At 41.6% G+C, this 23086-nt stretch overlaps 1 protein-coding gene across 3 annotated transcripts in view; it reads left to right on the top strand.

Annotated features, from left to right (window-relative positions):
* The window catches only part of MBOAT1 (membrane bound glycerophospholipid O-acyltransferase 1), a 117767-nt gene that overhangs the window by 28857 nt on the left and 65824 nt on the right, over positions 1–23086 (top strand). For all 3 annotated transcript variants that reach the window (XM_077143601.1, XM_077143599.1, XM_077143602.1), the window contains exon 2: positions 22871–23016. In XM_077143601.1, the coding sequence (XP_076999716.1) occupies positions 22871–23016 (146 nt within the window). The remainder of the gene's footprint in view (positions 1–22870; positions 23017–23086) is intronic.

Below are 23086 nucleotides of genomic sequence, written 5' to 3'. Positions count from 1 at the left end.
TGACTGATATAACTGAGAAGTAGGGTGGAAATACTGATGTCCGAGAGTCATTGTATTTGTATTCTGTATAGGAGGCTTTCCCACGAACTCAAAGTATAATCAGAAAGTTGCTCACAGAGTAGAGAATTAGCTGGGTGGGTGTCGTGGTCATCGTGATTGAGCTGCGCAGGTCAGATGGCCCAGGTACCTAGTACACCTGTGTCTGGGTCAGCAGGCTGCCACACCTGTTTGCCTAAAGGGAGGGGTGCTGGAGACATCCTCAGACTTGCTCAACTTTTTTTTTGTTTTTAATAGAATCTTTGCAGACCACTCCTTCTGTAACACATTCAATTTTCTAGGTAGAGCATAGTTTAGTAGAGGACAGGGCGTCTTCTTTGGTGACAGCTTAGTCTCTCTGGAGAGGAATGGGTACTTAGGCTAGGGGAGTTGCATCATCTGAAAAGTACTATATAACAACTTGTTGCTTTTATAAATGTAATGCTGATCCTTTCCATTGTATATTCCTAATTTTTCTCCATCAGTTAAAAATTCTCTGTGATTTTGTATTGTAATAAAACCACTGAGGTTTGAAGGTTCCATTTTTCATCCCCTCCTTTGGGTTTTGTGAAACACTTGAGAAATATATAACAGGTCTTAGTTGGGGTTCCAGATAGGACATTAGGAAAGCCAAATTACAAACATCGTTTTGGACCTGGGGGTACATTAGGAGCTCCTACAACCTGAATTAAAGGCATTTATCCAGGTAACAGGTGGAGCAGCTGCACAGGGCTGCCTTGGTGGGTTTGCCTTATTGGGGAAGGAGAGGAGATTTTGGGGCAGCCTGTGGGGCAGGCAGATCAGGACAGAAGGCCAGGGGTGAGAGACTAACACCTCCTCCCTCTGGGTGGATCCTGGTGTTAGTCACGTCTTCTACCATAGGTCAGAGTGAATGAGCAGGAGGAGGGAATAGAGGAAGTTTCTTTCCACTATTCTATAGATGGGAACTCCAGGAAGGAATGGTTGGGAACCTATGTGCCGGTTTGAAACTATTATGTACCCCTGATCCCATTTTGTGAGGCTAGCCCTATTGTTTAGGGTGGGAACCCTAGATTAGATTGTTTCCATGGAGATTGAGCCACTCAACTGTGGGCATGACCTCTTGATTAGATTACTTCCATGGACATGGGGCAAACCAATTGTGGGTGTGGCCTTTTGATTAGATGGAGATGTGAACCCCACCCATTTGGGTGGTCAGGATTTGTTAACTAGAGTCCTTTAAAAAGGGAAACATTTTGGAGAAACCTCAGATGCAGATGCTTGGAGAGCAATTGCTTCAGAGCTGACAGGGATGCAGTTATCTGGAGCTGCTGGAAGTGCTGACAGAGCAGACTACCCAGACAGGAACATTTGGAGATTCAGAGCTCAGCAGACATTGCCATGTGCCTTCCCGTGAGATGCTAAGCAAGCCAGAACCCAGAGTTGTGTCCCAGAGGATCTAAGTGAAGGCCCACAGAGGCTTAGAGAGGAAAACACTGGTATCAGAAGCTGGAAGCAACAGAACCAGGAGCAAGGACCATCAGATGCCAGCCACATGCCTTCCCATGTGACAGACATCGGCCTTTCTTGAGTCAAGGTATCTTTCTCTGGATGCCTTAGCTTGGACATTTTTATGGCCTTAGAACTTTAACTTGTGACTTAATAAATCCCCTTTATAAAGCCAACCCATTTCTGGTATATTGCATTCCGGAAGCATTAGCAAACCAAAACAGCCTGCTAAATGTCAAGAACTTTCCACGCATTACTGAAATTCTCTGAACAACTCTGAGAAGAATTATCTTTTAAATTTTATAAGCGAGGAATTTACTTATTCAGGGCCATCCAGATCTATGTAGGAGTCTAGGGACTTAATCTCAAGTCCTCCTGACTCCAAAGCCCAGCCCATCTTCTCACATTCTGTCGCCTTTGAGACAGTGGTGGTGCTGGTAGCCATTTCTTAAATTTATTAAAGATTTAGAATAATCTCAGTTAGCTGATGTGCTAAATCATAAATATGCAGCAATGCCCTTTAATAATGCTTGATATTGGGAAACAGTCTCCACTTAGTGCCCCCCTTCCTTTGTCATCAGAGCGCTTTGCAGACGTGAGCTCTCTCTCCTTGGGTGCCGAGGGGTTTGTGTCTCTGCAGAGTGAATACTGAGGATGCCCCTTGGTATCAAAACTTATGTCCTGATTGTCCGTTCAGTACCTGGAGCAGAATGCCTGAGTTCGGAAATTGGTTCTCTGGGAATATATATTTAATTGAATAAATGTAAGGAACTGCTTTTCATCCACATTAGAGTTCAAGATAGAAGAAGGCAGGATGAAGAAAATAGAATAAAGTGGGGGCAGAAGGAAATTGAGGGCGGAAGGGAGATGCTAATAAGGAGGAGAAAGAAATCTTCAAGAGGGAAAGAGGAAGGAGGGAGAAGCCATCCTGTGGGCAGTTGATGTAGGCCTGGTTATGGTACCCCCGCCCTCCCAGAAATGTCTCACCCTTTGAATGGCCCTGACCACCCATGGGTGGCCTCAGCCCCCATGTCTTGTGTGGTTCTTGCTGGGGGTTGGGGGTGGGTGGATGGGTAAGGGGGGGGTGGAAGTGTCTGTCCCTGTAGCAGTGGGCAGTGTGGCTAGAATATCATTCATAATTCATCCCTCCCCATTGCAGCCACTGAGATAGGAAAGGCCCTCAGTAGGCAACTGCTTTGGCACCTGGGAAATAGGCAAAATTAAATCAGCCAGTTTCTGTTTGGAAGCCTGCTCTTGGCACTGCCCGAAACTGATTGGTTCAAGGTAATCATTCACTAGTATTTCTGTTTTAATTCTGTGTCTCATTAACTCAGTTTGGGCTAAGTCAAATTGATTTCTTGTCCTTTTACTTTCTTAAATTGTTAAATTTTAAGTTCAAATCGAGCCTTTCTATGCTACCAGTTTGAAAACATTTTAACAAGTGTATGTAAAAGATGTCAATTATCAAGTGAAGGTTTTCATTATATTGACTTTTCCCTGGGCAAACTTTATATTTTTAAATTTAAAAAAAAAAAAGAGAGAGAAAAGTAAATCGTTGGTATTTGTTAAGAGGTAGAAGGGAAAGTTGGTGTCATACTTAAAGGCCAGAGATTCCATTTAAAGGGCAGAAATTTAGATGATATTTAGGGCAGTCAAAATGGAAATTCTGTGGGCAGATAGGTGGAGGGTCGAATCTTGAGACTGATTAGCAAAAATTCAGAGCAGCTGATTCTTTGAGGGCCAGAGGGCCAGGGTGTTTGTCTAAGCAAGAAAGAGCTATTCCCTCAGAGCTTCCTGAAGGTCCACGTTGGGGATGCCCTTGGCGAGGTGGCAGGATGAGCACGGGATGAAACGTGGCAGGGCCAAATGTAGGGAAAGATGGCAGGGAAAAGCACATGAACGTGGCCAGTAGGGAGGGAAGGGTGAGTGGAAGTTGTTGGAAAAAGGAACAAGGAAGAAATTAAAGCAAATTGGAGGAGATCACACTACATCAGAGTTAGAAAGAGCCCATGCAGTGTATATCCTCAGGGCAATGCAAAGATCAACGGGGCAAGGTTCCTCTCCTATAAAAAAGATACAATCTAGGAAAGGAGGTGATACACAGACATTTGTGGTACTAGACAGTATGTGGTGGGTATCTTATGCCTGGTAAAAGCAAATTGCAAGGGGGACTGAGAGGAGGGAGAGATGGATTGCTTGACTTTTCCAAGTTCCTTGAGGGCTGGGCACCATTTCTTTATTTGACCCTTAGCAAGTTGGTGCATTTTGAGGACACATAGCTGTTCAGTGAGATTACCTTGCTCTCCCATTATATTGAGCCAGGGCAATATGTTTATTCCACCTGCTGCCTGCATAATCATTAGTGACTCTATATGTAAAGAATTGGGTTAATCACCAGCTAGCAGGTAGCAGTCAGCTTGCTCCCCTAAGCTGAGTCACTTTACCCCAGCCAGAGTATTAAAACAATTTATAAGAATTTTTAAGGTATTAGGGGCCTTACTGATCATTGATTGATATGATCTTCTGATTTCCCAGAGTTGAAAGCTTAGGCCCTGACGGATTTTATGAGTTGACTGAGGGCTGCAGCCTGTGACCTGCCAGGGGTGGCAGTGGCCTGCCCAGGGCTGGGGATTCCGGGTGCACTTGAAAGGACCATTCTTTCCAAACAGGAACACCATGTTTCTTTTCCAGAACTCCACTATGCTTTTCTAACACTGGTCAATTTCTGTGGCTTTCACCTTTTGATAAAAATCACAACAATGGCATCTTTATAGTAGTAGAGAGCCACGGCAGTTCAGCCAAGCTTACCTTTTGTCCATAAGGGAAGCGGTGCCGTTGTGGGGCAGCCTAGGAGTTCATTATAGAATAACCACGTCATGACTGGGTGCCCATTAAAATAAGATAGCAGGACTTTCCATTTCATTGTGTGCAGGTACTTCCCTGTCCCCCCTTCCCATAGAATTTATAGCCCTGGGAACTATTAGCAGCAGGTTGTAATTTCTGGATTATATTGTGGGGCATAAGATGGGCCAATGCACATGTAAAACAGATAGAGAAACCACAATAGGAGACAGGAAGTTGCTACTAGGCTGACTGGGGTTCCAAGGTATTATTTTTTTTTTAAGTTTACACCACCAAAATATATATGTATATATACTTTATGGGGCTTACGATTCACATATAAAATCCAAAGGACTTTTCCCCTCCACATTGCAATAGAGTAACTTTAATGTTAGAACCGGGCGTTTGAGAAATGTAGGCAGCTGCAGGACATTAGTCCTGCGAGTGACACTCAGTGCCAGCTAATCTTGCCCAGTTATCATTCATTCTGCCCCCAAGGCTCAAGAGAAACTGAGGTGGTCAGGGTGGTGGCAGACAGTCTGAGTTTTGGGGGAGAAGCACAAGTGAAAAAATAAACCTAAAGTTGGAGAGAAAGATGTTTAAAAACAATGCCTCCAACATCTGCCAAGTTTCATGAGAAGACAGTAAACTGCTTCACGTTATTGTGTATGTCTGAGTGTACTCTTGGGTGCTTTTTTTTTTTTTCCAGATCATATGCTTGTTATCATAGCATCCTAAAGGCTGGCCTGAGCCCCTCTGTTTGCAGCCTAAGATGGTAAAGAAGGAGAAAGTGTAACTTCCTGAGGTGATAAGCCAAGTCATTGGCCAAGGTGACTCAGCACCAGCCTCTTTTTAATTGTTGAAATTCTGTCCTGGTAGGATCATTATAAGAGTTTTCTTTGTGATCGTAGTGACCGTGGGCCTGTGATTCTTCACATTTAAGCATTTTTTAGTTTTTCTAATATGTGTGAAAGAGCTTGGTGAACTGTCAAGCTGTGCCCTTCATTATTGTTAATAATTATAAGACCAGACCTCTTTATAGTCCTTGAAATGGAGTAAAAACTGATGGCGAATGCCATCATCTCACCTGGGTCTTACTTTAGGACCCTTTAAAGCTTCGGTATTAAAAACAGAGCCGTTTTAGAAGCAAAAATCATTATTTGTCATAATGGTGATAATAATAGCAAACAGTCCTTTGCTGACATTATTCTAAATGTTAATATTTTACATGCATTAATTTATTAAATCCTTCCAACAACCTGTGGCGCAGGAAATGTCTCTTTTTGAAGAGACATTTAATAAGTTTAATTACCAACTTATTAAAGAGGGTAATAAGTTGTGAGGCCAAGGTTTGGATCCAGGCAGGCTCCAGATTTGGTCCCTTTAGACATGATGCAGCTCTGAAGTAACCTGAAAACAAAGCAGAAACAAAATACCCCGTCCCCAAGTCAAATGCTCAATAGCGCTTTGTAGACAAGAGTTATGATACTTCTGGGCTACATAATGCATGTCAGAACTGTGTGTAGCTTTTTCAGCAGGTGATTTTTTTTCTTGGAAACAAAGCCTTCTTAAGAACCTAGGCTTAAAATACCTGACTTAAGAAGAAGCACTGTTTGTGCTAACAACAGTTTTACGCCTCGGCCTTTATTGCTGTATTATTTTTGTCTGAAACAAAAACATTTTTTTTTTTGTGGGCTCTTAAAGAGGACCAACTCTTAAGAAAGGGAATGGCTTTTTGATGCCTCCCTCTGTTTTCCCAACCTCTGCCCTAATTCTTTATTCTGCATTCAGGAACTTACCAGATGGTGGCTCTGCTTGAACTCTCTTTCTTGGCTTTTTTACTGAATGGTAGGTTGAGGATGAATTAATTTGCTTCTCGTAGATGTGTTCCTGCCTCCCTCCTTACATTTACCCATAATGTCAGGCATAAAATAAAAGTTAAGGGAATGAAAAAAAATAGTCACTAACTTGTTTCTTTGAAAATCCCCTTCCATAGTTGGTGCTTTTGTATACTTTTCACTAAGCACAGATCCCATGAATGAAACTGTATTCTGGTGCTCTTGATTTCCTCGGGCTCCTCATGCAAAGTTGCTCTTGGTACTTGGGTCCTGAGCCAAGCTGCCGCCACAGCTCAGCTGTGCTGTGTGTGACTCCAGGGGGTGGTCCCTGGAGCTGAGCTGTACCCCTCAACCTCCCCCGTAGATCTGTGGACAGCAGATGTGGTTTTTACCCTCTTCCTTAGATGTCTTAGTTTTTCCCTTAGAGCATACTAAGCAGCGGTTAACCATCTTAAGAGGAACCAGCACAGCCTAGTTCCCTGAAGGTGGGAAAAGGGCCCAGTTACAGCCACTTGAGTCTTCCTTGGGGCATGATGAATCTGGAGTGCACATAAGAATTGAGATGAGTGCAATCCCTGATTTGTTCAGTGTGCTGTCACTTTTAATGTTCTTTTAAATTCATTAGTTTATTTAATTCATGCACAGCCCTCTGAGGCATACCTGACAGTTATGATTAGTTATATTTCTTCATTTGACTAAAGAGAAGCTCCAGTAAGTGGCTGGTCCAGGGTTAATGAGGCCACCATGTAGCCTTTGCTGCTGGGTGCACAGGACTGGGTAGGGGCTGCCTTTCACTCTGTGATCAGGTGTGTTGTGTAGGGCTGGTCTTTTTGGACATTGAGAAGAAGAGGTGGGTGGAGTGATGAGAGCATTAGTTTGGTTTTGTCTTTTTAAGAGTTTGCTTTTCAAGGCTAGAGAAACATCAGTAAAGCATAAAGCCTGAGTTTAATTTCCCATTTACTGATTTACTGGGTGGCCTACTTATAATGCAAAGAAGGGGAAGGGACCAGTTGGGACCCTTCTTTGGAGCCACCAGTTATGGGTGCTGCTGAATAATATCTGTTGTGGCAGTCTTAGGACTCCAGCTTACTTAGTGTTCTCTGCATTTTCTTTAGCTTTCTTCTTTATGCCTTTTCCCATGCATGCATTTATTCATTCTATGGAGATTAAACACCACGTGCCAGGACTGTGTTCGGTTGCTAGGGGTCCAAAGAATAATAAGCTATGAGGTGTCTGTCCTTGAGGAACTCCCATTTTATTATAAAAATATTTAAACTTTATGCAGAGTTTTTATAGTTTATAGTGTATTGTCAATTCTAAGACCTCATCTGAGCTTTTAAACTGTCTAATGAAGAAGTGATTAGAATTGTATTTTTTTGTGGGGTGGTGGTGGTGGGACCCGGAATTGAACTTGGGTCTCCTGCATGGCAGGTGAACAGTCTATTGTGGAACCAACTATGCACCCTGTAACTTAACTCTTTGTGTTCTTTCTTTTATTATTTTCCTCCCCCAACATTCTTTCTCTTTTCTCCATGTTTTAATACTGGTCTTCTTATATATTTATTAGCACTACCTAGCTCTGCAATCATGGAAAGAGTTGAGAAGTTGTCTGATTTCCAGTCTCTCTCTCTTTTTTTTTTCCTAAACTTTTTATCTTGAAATAATTTCAAACTCACAGGACAATTGCAAAAATACTACAAAACTCATACAGAGAACTCCAACATACCATGCCCCATACTTGATGCCTCAATTTTAGCTTTTTGCCACATTTGCTATATCATTCTCTCTCTCTCTCTTTCTATCTGTCATCCCATCTCTCCCTCCTGCATCTGTCTGTCTATGTAATGGTCTATCTCTTCTTCAGTCAAAAATTTAAATCTCTTTTGTTTTCCTATCTGTAAACAGTCAAAGGTACTTTGACTTTCTTTCAGGTATTTTCCAGAATGAGTCACTGATCATTTCTGATGAAATGTTTCCATTAAATTGTGGTTTTTTTTTTTTTTTTGTTGTTGTTAGAGAAGTTGTGGGTTTATAGAGCAATCATGCATAAAATTCAGGATTCCCATATACCACCCTATTATTAACATCTTGCATTGGTGTGGAACATTTGCTACAATTGATGATAGCGTATTTTTGTAATTGTGCTGTTAACTATAGTCCATGGTTTAGCCTGGTTCACTGTGTTGTACAGTTCCATGGATTTAAAAAAAATTTTTATTCTAGCAATACATGCACAAGCTAAAATTTTCCCTTTTAAATTGCGGTATGTTTTAAAAACCAGTTTTAATCTATGATTATTTTATGGAATTTTGAGATTTCAACCCTAGATTTTTTTTGCTTTGTTAGGACCAGAGGTCTGGCAAATACTAATTGCTTTTACTCATAAATTTCAAATTTGTGTGACATACATTGCTTGCCTTTTCTTCATTGAGCCCATCCAGAGAAGCTGAGACATATCCATACATTTCTGCCCTTTTTTGCCACTCCCCCACCACATTGTTGATGTTTATTAAATATACTTCAGGTGATCTATGTGTTGCAAAGTGATATTTACATATACATAATATATCTTTATGTGTTTGCACAACTTTTCATTGGGATTTACTTTTTCTGGGACAAAAGCTTAAGCACACAGAACATTTGCCACCTACAGGTTTGGAAAGTAGAAAAGGCTGACTTCACATTCTGTTTGGTTTTGATAGCAAGAGTTGAGAAAGCAAGTCAATAGACCTTTCTTTGTTTTAGCAGGTATAGTATAAGAAAATGTAACCACCCCTAAGTATTGATAACAGCTTATATCCCAGCTTTTGCTTATGTTTCTTCTGCTAAAGAATGTCAACAGGATTCTATTCTGGGGCTCAATTAATGGGCTTAATGATGATGCTTTACATTTAAGCTGGGAGTGGGGATTAGATTTGAAAGACATCTTCAGGTTTGGTGTGTATGAATTACATCTAAATAAGTGAACATGTAATAACATTGATAATTAAGAAAAGTTAGCCCCTTTACCTTAAAGAGGACCAATTTTGATGAATTCACCGTGGCTTCAAAACATTCTATTCATCAGTTTTCAGTAAACATTTTCTGAATGCTTAGTAGAGGCTGGGAATTGTTTTCCTTACAGAATTAGGAATAAACTGTTAGTGCGGTCTTCAGAGCCCTCTTATCATCTGTTTCTCTGACTTGCTTTTCCTTCCTCTGTCTTTTCTTATTCCCCTTGCATGCTGGCCAAACTCCCTTGTGTGGCATAAGATGAGATGCTGGTCTGGGATGGCCCTGAGGGGGCCTCCAGCATTGAAGAGGAAGGCAGTAGGGGAGTACCCCTCACTGAAGAAGGATATAGAATGATCCACTAGACCATACACGTTATCAAAACTGACTTAAGAAGAAATAGAAAATCTGAACAGATGTATAACAAGTGCAGAGATTAACTCAGTATTTAAAAAAAACCTCCCAACAAAGTAAAGTCTGGGATCAGATTTCTTCATTGATGAATTCTACCAAACATATAAAGAATTAGCATCAGTCCTTCTCAAACTCTTTCAAAAGGTAGAAGATGAGGGAACACTTCCTAACTCATTCTCTGAGACCAGTGCTAACCAGGATAGCAAAGCCAAAGAGTGATTAGAAAGGAAAGAGACAACACAAGAGAATGTGGTGTGGGGAATGAAGAAGAAGGAGCAGAGAATAATGAGTAGCGTCGAACACCCCCAAGAGGTCATGACAGGTGAAGACTGGGTATTGTCATTGGCTTTAGTAATTGGGATATAGTTGACCACTTGGCCAGGAGCAGTTGTTATGGAGCGTTAGGGATGTGTCGTGGTTTATTCATAAATGGGAGGTGACTATATGGAATATGGATTTAGGGATTTTCAAGAGGGGTGGACTCACATTTTTAAAGTACGTATTTCTCCTTTTTCTTTTGTGGCTCTAGTGAGATGGGAAGATGTGAGAATTAATAGGCACCAAAGAAAAGCCTGCTTATTATTTTAATTTTTTAAACCTCTGATAACTTGTTTCCCACATCTGAAAACTGTTGTTGAGTTGGTTATTGAGCAGACTGAGGCTCTTATTAAACAGGAATGTAGAGTTGCTTTGATTCTCAGTGTGCATCAGAATCTCTTCCCCAGTGTAAACACATAATCTAGAGATGGTGACCACATAATAGGAGCTGAGAATAGCTTAGGTCCTATGGACCAGACAGAATTTCACAGATTCCTTATTTTGTCTGTCCCCTGGGGCCAGTGGCCCACCACCCCAGGTCCCACCACTCTTGGAGTGGTGACATTTGTGCTGTGCCCTTTCTGGCCCCACAAGATCATCGTTTTATAAAAGCTAAGGATTGGGTTTTATTTTCAGATTAGATGACACTAAAATCAATGTTGTTTTGAGACTAAAGAATTGCACAACACTCTGAGATAATTGGTCACACCCTGGAGTGTTGCATAAGAAAATACAGCCCCAGTTCTGCATTTTCCGTTGTCCCCAAAGAGCTTACTTATAGTATCCTCTTAAATAGCAAGTAGTATTTTGGTGACAGAAGAGTGTAAACATTGCTGTGGAGGGCACTTTATTTTTTTGGAGTAATAAAGTTTTTACTTCTAGGGAAGTAATTGTTCAAGTCAGGCTTTTTGTTCAGGAGGCAACATAGGTTGTTGGGAAAAGAAGCAACTTGAGAGTCTGTTTCCCTCTCTCCTGCTAAATAACCTTATTTAACCTTTTCATTTTACCCACTGGGAAAACACTGATGATAGTTGTACTCACTGCTTCCCTAGTGATATGATACAACCAAATACTACCTATAAAACTTACATGTGTATGTAGATAGTTACTTTTTAAATAAAATGTATGTCATGTAATAGATCCACGCTGGTTGGGTTTATACTTTTAAAATTAATTCTATTGATTTAAATCTGTATGTCTCAGAATTTAAAAATAGCAAGATTACAAAATGTTATGTGAATGAATGTGGCTTCTCTAAAGCTAGCAACACAAATCTCATTTGGGAAAGAAGACAGGCTAATGGTATTTCCCCCTGCTTTTTAATCTTTATCTTATTGAGGTGCTTGTTGTCTTCTTTTTTTTTAGAAACATTTTATTTTAGTAACGTGTACAACCTAAAACTTCCCCCCTTAATCACATTCAGATTTATAATTCACTGATGTGAATTCTGTTCAACATGTTGTACAACTATCACCGTCATCCTTTATCCCAGCTTTTCCATTACCCTCCGCAGATATTCCGAACCAAGGAACCTTTAACTTCCCTAGCTCTCTCCAGCCCGTGGTAAAACCTGTCTTCTAGTTTCTGACACTATGAATTGGCTTATTCTAATCGTTTCAGATCAGTGAGATGGTACAGTATTTGTCCTTTTATGTCTGACTTTTTTCCACTCAACCTAATACCTTCAGGGTCCATCCATGCTGTAACATGTGTCAGGACCTCATCCCCTTTTATGACTGAAGCATGTTTTATCGTAAGTCTGCACCACCTTCCGTTTAGCCATTCATTCACTGATGGACACTGAGGTTGCTTTTACCTTTTGGCATTTGTGAATAATGCGCCTGTGAACAGTCCCTGTTCCTTCCCTATCCCTTGAATACAAGATGGGATTACGATGTGCTAAGCCCTGTTCGTAGCCCAACTGCCAGTTCACAAAGCCGATGTGTTGAATGGTGTGTGGGTTTCAGGGCTCCAGGTGGAGTCTGAGTTAGCTCGTCAGCTTGGATTGGGTAGCTGGCTGCACGGCACATGGCATGGAAGGCCACAGGGAAATGACCTGAGGCTTGGGTGGTTGTATTAGGAGGAAAGTGACACAGTATATTCTATAATTGTCAAAAAAGAATCAAGTAAAAATGCCATCATTCACCTTGAAGGAAACCATGTATAAAGGTTTTTTTAACCTTTATAAAGGTTAAACCACAATTTCTTTACCCACAAAAACAACTAGCTTGGACCAGATAATTGCCAAGAGATTTTCTTGTCTGTTTTATGCTTGATTTAAAATCTTTAATCATTCTGAAATACACTCACAAAGCTGTCTCTTGCATCCCAGTTAACAGTAAGATAACCGAAAGCTGTGGTTCTCAGCTCTGGTTGTGCGATACACATTTTTTTAAGGGGAATTTAATAAAAAAACAAAACAAAACAAAAAACGATAGCTACCTCAACATCTTCAAATTCTGATTTACTTGGGATCGTTGCATCAGTCCTTTTAATTTTTTTTCCCTGCCTTCCCAGTTGATTCTAAATGTTCAGTGTTGATGCCATATGGTGGTCCTGTGCAATCATCATTAGCTGTCAGAGCAGCACCCAGTGGTCCTGTGTCGCAGCTAATTAGCTGACTTTACAGTTTTTTGCTAATGCTTATGGAAGCTTTATAGTTTACAAAGACCTCTCACATTTGACCTAGTGCCCACTCCAGCCTGGTGAAGTAGATGCAACTTTTATTCCTTATAATTTTGTGAGTGGTCCTAGTCTCTTAGTTGAGGCTCCTTTTCACCACGGGCTGGTTGAGAGATGGTGCCTCCAGGCCCAGCTAAGTAGATCTGGGCTGCATGAAAAATTTGAGGTTTAAAATATATATCCATTTGCCTTTGCCAATGCCTGCGCTATCAATTGGTGTGTACAGCTAGAAGTACCCGAACCCCAGGCCAAGATAACAGAGCCATTTCCAAACATTCCGCCTCTTAATTCAGCAGCATTTCCTCTGCCACGTGCAACCCCCCTTCCTTTTGGTGGCCTGGAGTTCTTCATTCAGGCCCTTAGTCCCAGGTGTGCCCACCTGACCCCCTGCACCCATTTCATTTCCCCCCATCCACACCCCCACGTAACTGGAAGAGTGTGGGGAGCCATGGGGAGGCAGAAGGCTCCCTGGATGACGCTGACCTCAGGGGCCGGGTGACTCCAGCCGAATACCTGGACCCCAGTCTCCTCACCTGGAAAATGAGATGTTCGCATTCCGGGAGAAGGTTGAATTAAATGAACCACAGCGTCGTAGCTGAGTGGATGGTATCTGGGACCAGACTGCCGGAGTTTAAATTCCATTGCTGCCATTTATTAGGTGTGTCACTGGGGCAAGTTTCTTGACCTCTCTGTGACGTCATTTCCTTATCCAAAAAATGGAGGAAATGATAATACCTGCTGAAAGAATTGTGAAGATTAAAGGAGTTAACAAAGGCCAAAGGACTTAGAACAGTACCTGACATGTAGTAAGCGCCATAAATGTTCGCTGCTATAATAACATTTGTTATTTCATTTTTAACAACCTAAGTAATGCTAATGGGGAAATTCTGTCCTGAGGAGGCGGGTGTCAGCGTGCTTGTGGCTGGAATTGTCCAGGACGCCTCTAATGGGTAATGAATTCTATTCAATCTTTCCTGCCTACTGGACCAAGGCTGGAAAGGATATGATGAGGGGTTGGGTGGGGCCGAAGTGCATATTTCGGGGTTTTTCTTTGTCGTGGCTAAAAAAACAGCATAATCTTTTTTTCCCCCTCTGTATCAACTGGTGTTAGTTTCTAAAGACTTTTCATTCTAAATCACAACCAGTTCCTGTGACAATATGATATTTGCTGAATGAGGTAAGCATAAGACTCAAAAACTCTGCTTGTGCATGAGATTCTTCTGAGTAAGGAGAGAGTTATTTCATTCTGAAAGGACTGTATGCTTTCTTCTGCGCTGGGTGGAAGGAGGCCTGTTAGATGAATATGCAAACTCTAGAGAGCATTGGTACAAGCCTTAAGGAGAAGTTATTGGCAGGATGTTCAGCCCTAGCAGCTCAATTCAGCCTCCTATGTACAAAACCGAGCTCTTTAGAGAGGCCGTGGTGTGCGGTGACAATGCATCTGGGTTTGAATCATGCTGCTGCCTTCCAGCTGAGTGTTAGGAAGGCTATTTACTTTGGGCATTAGTTCCCTTAGGAGTACATTGTGGGTTGCTGAGAAGGTGAGATGAGATAATAGTTGCAAAGCATTTAGTAAGAACAGCCAACCTTTGTTGAGCCCTTGGCACATAGTCAGTGTGCAATTGCTGATTGTCATTACTTTAAAACATGGGTGTTTGAAAGAAAAGGCCAAAGGATAATGCACTTTCTCAACACACATCAACGATTCTAGGTTCATAAGCTTTTCATGGGCCTGGGAGCAGGGGACCAAAGGCTCTCCGAGCAGCTAGGAGGCTTTTCAGTAGCTATTTCTGTGGGCTGAGAGGCAAAACTCCAAGCTGTGCATCCAAGCTGCACAGCCTTTGGTTTGGATCTTGCTTACTTCCCACTTGGAGGAAGAAGGAAAATGAAGTCAGTTTCATTCTGTGTATTTGAGCAAAGGATTTTTATTGGGCAGCTGCTGAGTTCTCCCTGAGTGATGGTTATTTCTGGGGAGAAACGTTGGGAGAGGAGGGGAGGCAGTATAATAAACTGAGTAAGAACTGAAGCCAGAGTTTACACGTGGGCTCTGCCACACACTAGCTTTATGTTTTCAGTTTTTGTATGTAATCATTTTGTTCTTCACTTTCCACGTATATAAAACGGAAGTAAGTTGCCTTATAGGGTGGTGGTTAGAATCAAAGTGAGTGATTTTTGTTAACTTTATCACTGTTCTGGCACATGAGGAGTCAGTAAATGGCATTTACTGTTAGAACATGGGGAGATAAGTAGAAGTTTGTTTATAGATTATGCACCATGATTATCAATATTAAATAACATTTGCTTATCCACAAAGCTTGGGAAAAACTTGGCTCATTATAGATTTAAAAGTATTTCCTGCTGACATTCCAAGGATTTTGGAGTGAAAGTGTAACAAGGATCTCTTTGAAAGTGCAAAGTAGCCAAAGAGTAGTACAAATACTTTTTGTTCTGTGCTACAGTAAGTAACAGAATTTTTATTACTCTTCCTCAGCATTTTTATTTATAGGGGACAATGCAGAAGCGCACTGTTTGTGGTGGAGGAATGGCTAGCCTTTAAATAAAGAATTATTCGATTAGATCGGTTTTGTCTCTGGGCATATAAGGCAGTATTTGCTGAGAAGATCATTCCAAGCCTAGACTGTTCCTGTACCTCATGGGTGTGCCACTGGTAAACCATTTTAGTAGGAGAACTAATTTGGGGCTGTTAATATTTGCTATTTGTTAAAAATAGCCTGGTCGCCTCTCTTCATTAGGAGAAAGGCAGTGCTTTTAGTGCCTGGCCAAGTTCATTTTCCTGCTGGAGCAATATGAAGGCCATGGAACAGAAAGTCCCAAATAATGCACTTCCAGCCGCACATTAGAGTAGAAAGACTTAATTGAAGACAAATTTGAAAATTGCATCACAGTTTGATTGTGCTTTGGTGAAATGAGATAGGCATGTGTTTTATTTCCTTGCAGTGGCTTTGAAATCTTGCAAGAGCTGTGGAAATGGAGCGTCTTGCTGAATCTGAGTTATGTCAGTCTGGCTTGTGTTTAGGAGTCTGATCAAAACAGCTGTGCTCTCTATTTCCTTATGCATCTAGGCCCACACAATACTCTAATTGTGGTGAGCCAATTGTTGGCCACCGGGAATGAAAGTGCAGCTTTCTTTGCTACTCTAGAGGGAGCAGATCAGAGGAAAAGTAAAACTTTGGATATGTTCCTTTTAAATGTGAAGGGTTTATTAAAGAGCATCGTGGACATATTTTCATTCTCTTTGGCCACCCACACTGTTCCTCTCCACATTTTGCTGCCTACAAGAAGACTATTTTTCTTGAAGTTTTAATTACAGATTGAATTCTTTCATTTATGCCTAACTCTTTTTTTTTTTTTTTTTCCATGGGCAGGCCCCAGGAATTGAACCCAGGTTCTCCAGCATGGCAGGCGAGAACACTGCCTGCTGAGCCCCCGTGGCCCACCCTATGCCTAACTCCTTTCTAGCCTTTATTTGTAGGAGATGCTATTAAGTGCAACCCTGAGAGTGGAATGAGTAGAATTAAATAACGATTTTTTTTTTTTGGTGTGTAAGATTGAGTTGGATACTAACTCTATGAGTTTCTTAGCGTACCCTGATAGTGTGTGTGTGTGTGTGTGTGCGCGTGCGTATGTATGCATGCTGGAGAAATTCTACATGCCCTCCATAGTAATAAAAAATTTACAAAAAGAATTTGTCTGGATTCTTGGAACCCTGCCATAAAAGCCTTACTCAATTATGCATATTATCTTTGACATTTTTTTGTGTCTACTCTTTTTTTATGTGCTTGTAAATGTATGTAAAATTTTAACTTCTGCTTTTTGTGATTTATAGCAAATGTTTTTCATTTTTTTACATGTACTTTATAATGCCCATTTTTAATGATGGCACACTGTTCTACTGAATGAGTTTACTACTGATTACCCCTCTATTCTGTATGTGAGGTTCTTTGACTTCATTTTCTCTTGTAAATAATGCTCAGCATTTTAAGTTCATTTAGCTTATCACCTAATGAATACATTTCCAAGAGTAGGCAAAAAAATTACAGTATATAACAAATATGTCTGTATTTTTGGGTGCATGGTCCAGGAATTGAACCCGGGTCTCCCTCATGGAAGGCACGCATTCTACCACTGAGCCACCCATGCACCCCATAGCAAATACTACCATATTACTTTCAAAAAGAATTATAATGCAGGGTGCATCCTTTAGTTTCGTCTTGTGTTAACCAGTGTATTAATTGTTGAACTTGTAGAATTCCTTTTTATTGCTTCTAGAAATAATGCCAAGGTGAACATATTTTGTGCAAAATTTTTGTCCCTATTTCTGACAGCGATAATAATGGGTTTAAAATTTACAGCCATAGGCACACTTATGCAAAATGTTAACTTTTAAATTTCTTTATGAAAGTTAATTTAGCTTTCAAGCTAAACTGTCATTTCTAGGTAACGACTTCCAGTTTAAAACTGGGTTGTTTAAGGGAAACGTTCAGTCAAATTCAGGGGTCTGCACCCCTGCACCTGGGAGTGATCTAAGCTTGGAGGGTCTTCAGCAGACCTTCCAGGGCCTAGTCAGGGCTGCTCCTCCGTGTTCCCCTTTTGGGTCTTGCTGGCCTCTGCTGAGGTAGAGTAGAGCTCATCCTTGTGGGCTCAGGCATTGGTCTCTTGCTGCTGCATCTCCAGCTACCTGCAGCCCCTTCCATAGCTCCAGGTGAAAGGTGGACAGGCCCCAGTCCCCTCCATCCAGCTGCAAGGCTTGTTCAGGTCTGCTAGCTCTTAGCATGCCTCCCTGCTATTCCCAGAGCCTGGGAGAGGGGGTGGCAGGTGCCTCAGCCCTAAGTACTTTGATAACCCACTCAGCTCCTAGAAGCTACCCTTCTCTACGGGGCTTGCTATTTCCCCTGACTACACTCTGAGATACTAGGCAACAGTCTCTTCTGCAGTACCTCCAAAGACCCTCCAGACTTCTCTAGCAGTCTCCATCAGAGTTTCTGTGGTGTCAGTACCTTCACCGCCGCCCCTCCACAGCCATGTCTACGTGCCAGTCCTATCTCCAGGGGATCCCCCCTTCAGCCTCCTCCTGTTCAAACTCATCAGCTCTTTTTGTGCAGAAAAGTAGTCCTTCCATCATTAAGAGGTTTTCCTCCCTTTATAACTATGGTATCAACTTTATGCATTAAGATCTTCGGCTGTGCTCTTGATCTGTGCAGATAAGCTTTTGGAATTAAAAAAAAATTCTCTTTCCCAAATTTCTGGAGACTGCTTTGACTTTCAGATTTGTCTCTGCTTTAGATTTGCAGAACCTGGAGACTGAGTCTTTGTCCTGGGCTGTGTGGCCTCCCTCTGCTTGCAGAGGAAAGGATAGACATATAGATAGGAAACTGGCTGCTGTGTCAATGTTGGGTGGGAATGGGAGTCCCTACAAGAGAAGCAGGGAGGAGATGGCAGAAACACATTCTTCAAAGTCCAACAGTCGTTACTGTTGATTGAAGTTTTCTCTATGCACAATTCATGCAAATATTAATTTTGTAGATGTAGAATATCATTATCAGTAGCATGTGCTTATAAGTTCAGGCACTGTTTCAAGGGCTCTTTACATCTTAACTTCTTTCATCCTCAGAAAAGATCACCACCCATGAAGTGGCAGTAATATCACTAGCTCCTTTATATAAACCAGGAAACCCAGGCACCAAGAGCTTTCCTAACTCTTCCATCCAGTTAGTGGTGGAGGTGGATCCTGTAGCCAGGTACTCACTCTGTGTCCAACCTCTGCTTAACCACAGGCTGTGTTGCTGGTTATAGTTCATAATTATTTCATTAGATTTTTACTGAAGATAAATCTTTTTCTCATATAATTGTTACAATCTGGTCCTCTTCTTATAGGAGCTCGATCATTTCACACAAGGGGATTCTTGTCCTGTTTAGGAAGAAATGATCCCTTTATTGTTCTGTTTGTTTTTCTAAACTCATGGATATTATTTCCCTAACACATGTTTCTCAGATAAGGAAAAAGTGGCCTTCTCAGTTGCAAGTGCTTTGGAATTACCAGGGTTTAAAATCTGATTTGCTTTCCAGAGTTCTACAATTTTTAAAAGACTTTTATTATGGGCCGTTTCAAACAAAAGCGGGGTGATTAGTATGATGGATTTATATGTACTGAACACCAACTTCAGCAGCTTTCAATTCGTGGCCAACCTTGTTTCATTTATTAAAACGTTTTTCAGGGTGGTATGATGGTGGCTCAGTTGCAGAATTCTTGCCTGCCGTGCTGGAGACACGGGTTTGATTCCCAATTCCTGTCCATGCGAAAAAAAAACAAAAACCAAAAACAAAAAACCTCAGCCTTGGCATTGTTGACATTTTGGGCCAGGAAATTCTTCGTTGTGGGGGCTGTCCTGTCCATTTTAGGATGTTTAGCAGCATCTCCAGCCTCTATCCGCTAGATGCCAGTAGTAACACTCCTCCCCAAACATCCCCAACCTTTGGTTGTAACAACCAAAAATGTCCCCACACACGGCTGTATGTCTCTGGGGGACAAAATCACCTTCTGTTGACCACCCCACTCACACCATTCCCCCGCCCCCTGGATTATTTTGAAGTAAATTCCATACATCAGAATTTGCAGAATTTAAAACTATTTCAGTCTTTATCTCTAAAAGATAAGTTGGCCCTTTTTGGAAAGGGAAGGAGCAGAGATTGAACTCTGTCTCTGCAAACCGTGGGCACAGGAGTTAACCATTCTTTGCTACAGAATAGGTTATACTTCCTTCCAGCCGTCAGTGTTGACAGGAGCTAGTGAACACGAAGAAATTCAGGCTGCACTCTAGACTGTACCTTTTAAGATGCATGTCTGGTAACGGAAAAGCAGCCCTGTTTCTGCTAGAGCCCTTTTGTCAGAATTAAGTGGTGCTATTCCATGTTTCTACTTCTGCCTTGGAACAGTTTGCCATGGAACGTTCAGCTTTAACCCATGGTTCAGTCCTGGGATGGGGGCAGTGGAGTGGGCTGTGTCTGTGTGTAGGGGGAGCTTCTGATGGGTTCCTAGGTCTTGAATTGGACCTTTGCCATCAACAGTGACAAGAAGGAATTCTGGTTAGCTATAGAATTAGAGCCAAACGAGTCATTAGGAGACTGGTTCTCCCAAACCATACATTTTGTGTGTAAAGGAATGGAATGAAACTCACAGCATCTAAGTGTCCTTTTCTTGACCTGAGGGTAGAGACAGCTCTCCGCTCCCAGTTTGTGAAATGAATCAAAGAATTGGCTATGGCCACACCTCTTCGTTTGCTAGGACTGCTGTCACAAACTACCACCACAAACTGAGTGGCTTACCATTACAGAAGTTTATTGTCTCACAGTTCTGGAGGCTGGAAGTCTGATAGGAAGATGTTGACAAGGCCATGCTCCACTTGAGGCCTACTGGGGCAAACCCTTCCTTGCCTCTCCTAGCTTCTGGAGTTTCCCGGCAATCCCTGGGATCCCATGGCCCCTTGATGTGCATCCACCTCTGTCCCCACATGGCCTTCTTCCTGGTCTCCATCTTCTCATGGACCCCCAGGTCTTTCTATGCCTCTTTTTCCTTTCTTATAAGGGCACCGGGCAAATTGGATAACAGTCCACCCTAATCCCGTTTGGCCCATCGTAACTCCTCACGTCTCCAGAGGTCCAATTTCCAGATAAGGTTACAGTCACAGGATTGGGTGTTAGGACTAGAGCATGTCTTTTTGCAGGACACAGTTCAAGCTCTAACAGCTGCCCAGCCAACATCTTAATGTCAGAACTAGGGAATTACGTCTGTTACAAATTATATTACGGTAACTGAAAATGGCAGAAGGCTTTCAATGCCCACTTGAGTTTTCCCTTGCTCTTTTTCAGTTGCTAGGGTAAAAATAGATGTGGTTTTACCAAAGTGAGGCACTCTTTTCCTTGGAGATAGGCTGGAGGGGCTTTGAAGAAACAAGGTCAGCTTGGCGGAGACCATTAGCAGACTGAGGAGGCCTGAGTCAGCTGGACCCTGAGCCAACTCTTAAATGTAGTCCATCCATCCCTGCCCAATGCGTGTATTATCCAGTCTCCTTGTCCTTTATTTGTGTTTTCCTTCGTTCTTGGAAATCCCAGTTCCTCCTCTGTGCCTCTCTAGGTCTTTTTCTATATACTTCCAAACAGGAGTTCACAGTCTTTCCTGCATATTGGAATCACCTGGGAGCTTTAAAATGTCCTGAGGGCAGGCCCATTAAATAAGAATCTTTAGTAATAGGACACAGGCATCGGTATCTTTAATAGTCTTAACCCCCCTCAGTTTTTACCTATTTCACTAATTTTCCTGATATGCCTCTCTGAACCTCATCCTTCCTTCATTATGAAATTTCTCCTCATTTATTTGGATCTGAAAAACACATAAGTATAGACAATGTTAATGTTACTTTAGATTATATGTTCCAGTATCAGCCCCTTGAACACAGGAATCGTGCTTTCCATCCCAGTCATTCTCAAACTTGGACGTGCTTCAGAATTACCCTGGGCTTTTAACATACGGATTGCTGCCCCACCCCCTCTGAAATGTCCAATTCTGGATGTATGGGGTAGGGTCCAGAATTTGCATTTCCATCAAGTCTCCAGGTCAAGCAGATACTGCTGCTCTGGGGACCTGCTCTTGGGGACCCCTACTCTATGCCGCCCCTCTCCTCTGTCTTTCCTTCTATATAAGGATGTTCACTGATTCCTGACCATACCACAGAAGTGGAGCACATTCCCTCGTGGCCACTCTCTGGGGTCAATATGTTTTGCTGTGACTATGGTTTGGTCCCTGGTCTGAGAATGAAAGACATGTGAGTGACCACCCAAGGATGATCATAAATCTTTGGCTTTTCAGTTGCTATATCCTTCAGAGTTTGAACCCTGCTGAGATGGTTATTTTTCTATATGTATATATTTTTGCATGTATGCAGGTCAGTTGTTGGCTGTGTGTTTAGGCTGGGTAAAAAGATCTAACCAAATCATGTAGGATAGAATCCTTGTCACATCCTCTCTGTCTTCCCAAGTAGAAAGTGAGGTGGGCAGTAGGAGAAACTTGCTTTTTTTTGGTAAAATTGGTGAAGAATTATCTCCAAACATATAATTTCCCTCAAATAAACAAATATTCCCAAAATAATGTTTTCTGTGAGTTACAAGGAATCCAAAGCATTGTTGTTTTTAATTGGGAAGACACATGAGCTAGATGAGACTGATGTTTTCTCCTTCCAGCCTGACTTCGGAGCACAGCTCTAAGGAACTTTGCTAACAGCTAACAGTTTATTATAGCATGAAAAACCACTGATGCTGAAGCTTTGGGTTTGTTTATTATATCTTCAGTCTCTTTTCAATTAAATGCCTTCCAGAGTGCATTGCTTCTAAAGATTTCAATCTGAAGACTCTGAAAAGTTTAAATTACTTTTCCAGTTGTGATTAAATACACTAAATGTATTTGGAATTTAATTTAAGCAAATTTAAACCACAAAGATGCCTGTTAGGTCTGCTTGTATATTACTTATTGTTTTGCTCTGTTTTAAATCAGCTGATCTTTCCTATAGGTTTCAGGCAATCATCTTTTAGGTAAAAATATTCACGAGAGGTCACTGACATTTTTCTAAGAAATTCCGTTCTTACCCTGTATAATTGGACAGTTTTGGCATTGGAAATTTAATAGAAAGCTATTTCTCTTTTTGAACGAGTCTGTTTTCCTTTTTGACTGCATCTTCACATCATGCACTTGCTTATTTGGTGTTAAAGTGAGAAAATTCGAGTCAGGAACCAGTTGATCATTTTGGAGAGACATTTGATTTCTTTTCTTAGATACTAAATGAGAGAACCATTTTTCAGCACTTGATTTGATATCATTTGCATCTTTAAAAGGAGGCATTTTTTATTTTAGGATAGTGCGGGAGTTGGGAGAGGACGAGACCTAGCAAGCAGACTTCAGTTTTCTTATTCCTATTATATCCAAAAGTCACCTGCTGTGGGTAGGAAAACAGCCCTTGGCTAGTCTTAAAGCGTTGAAAAAACAGAACTATTGGATTCACCACTTCTTACACTAGATGAAGATAATTGTTAGCTTTCAGTCTTTCTCTCCTCCTCCAAATCAACAGTCCACTGAGGAAAAAAATCCAAGTTCATGTTCATCTTCATGTAGAAGTATGAAAAATCTAGGAAAGGTTCTCACATAGGCCAAACAGTCGAGGTTTTTAATTCTCTTGTTTTGCACCCCCGCTTAGGTGAATTTTGTGGCATGCCAGCTCTTTGCTTTGTTTGCTGCTTTCTGGTTTCGCCTCTACTTAAGTCCTGGTAAAGCCAGCCCCGAAGTCCGGCACGCCTTTGCCACTGTTTTTGGCATCTCTTTCGTCATCTTTTGCTTTGGTTGGTGAGTATGAGGCTCATATATTCTAATCCTTATCATTTGGGTATTTTCTGACAGTATTCTTGGCATCTTC

Source organism: Tamandua tetradactyla, chromosome 25, assembly GCF_023851605.1.
Source record: "Tamandua tetradactyla isolate mTamTet1 chromosome 25, mTamTet1.pri, whole genome shotgun sequence".
NCBI classification, from domain to species: Eukaryota; Metazoa; Chordata; class Mammalia; order Pilosa; family Myrmecophagidae; genus Tamandua; species Tamandua tetradactyla.
The sequence above is the reverse complement of the archived record's forward strand: the minus strand, read 5'-3'. Positions and strand labels throughout refer to the sequence as shown.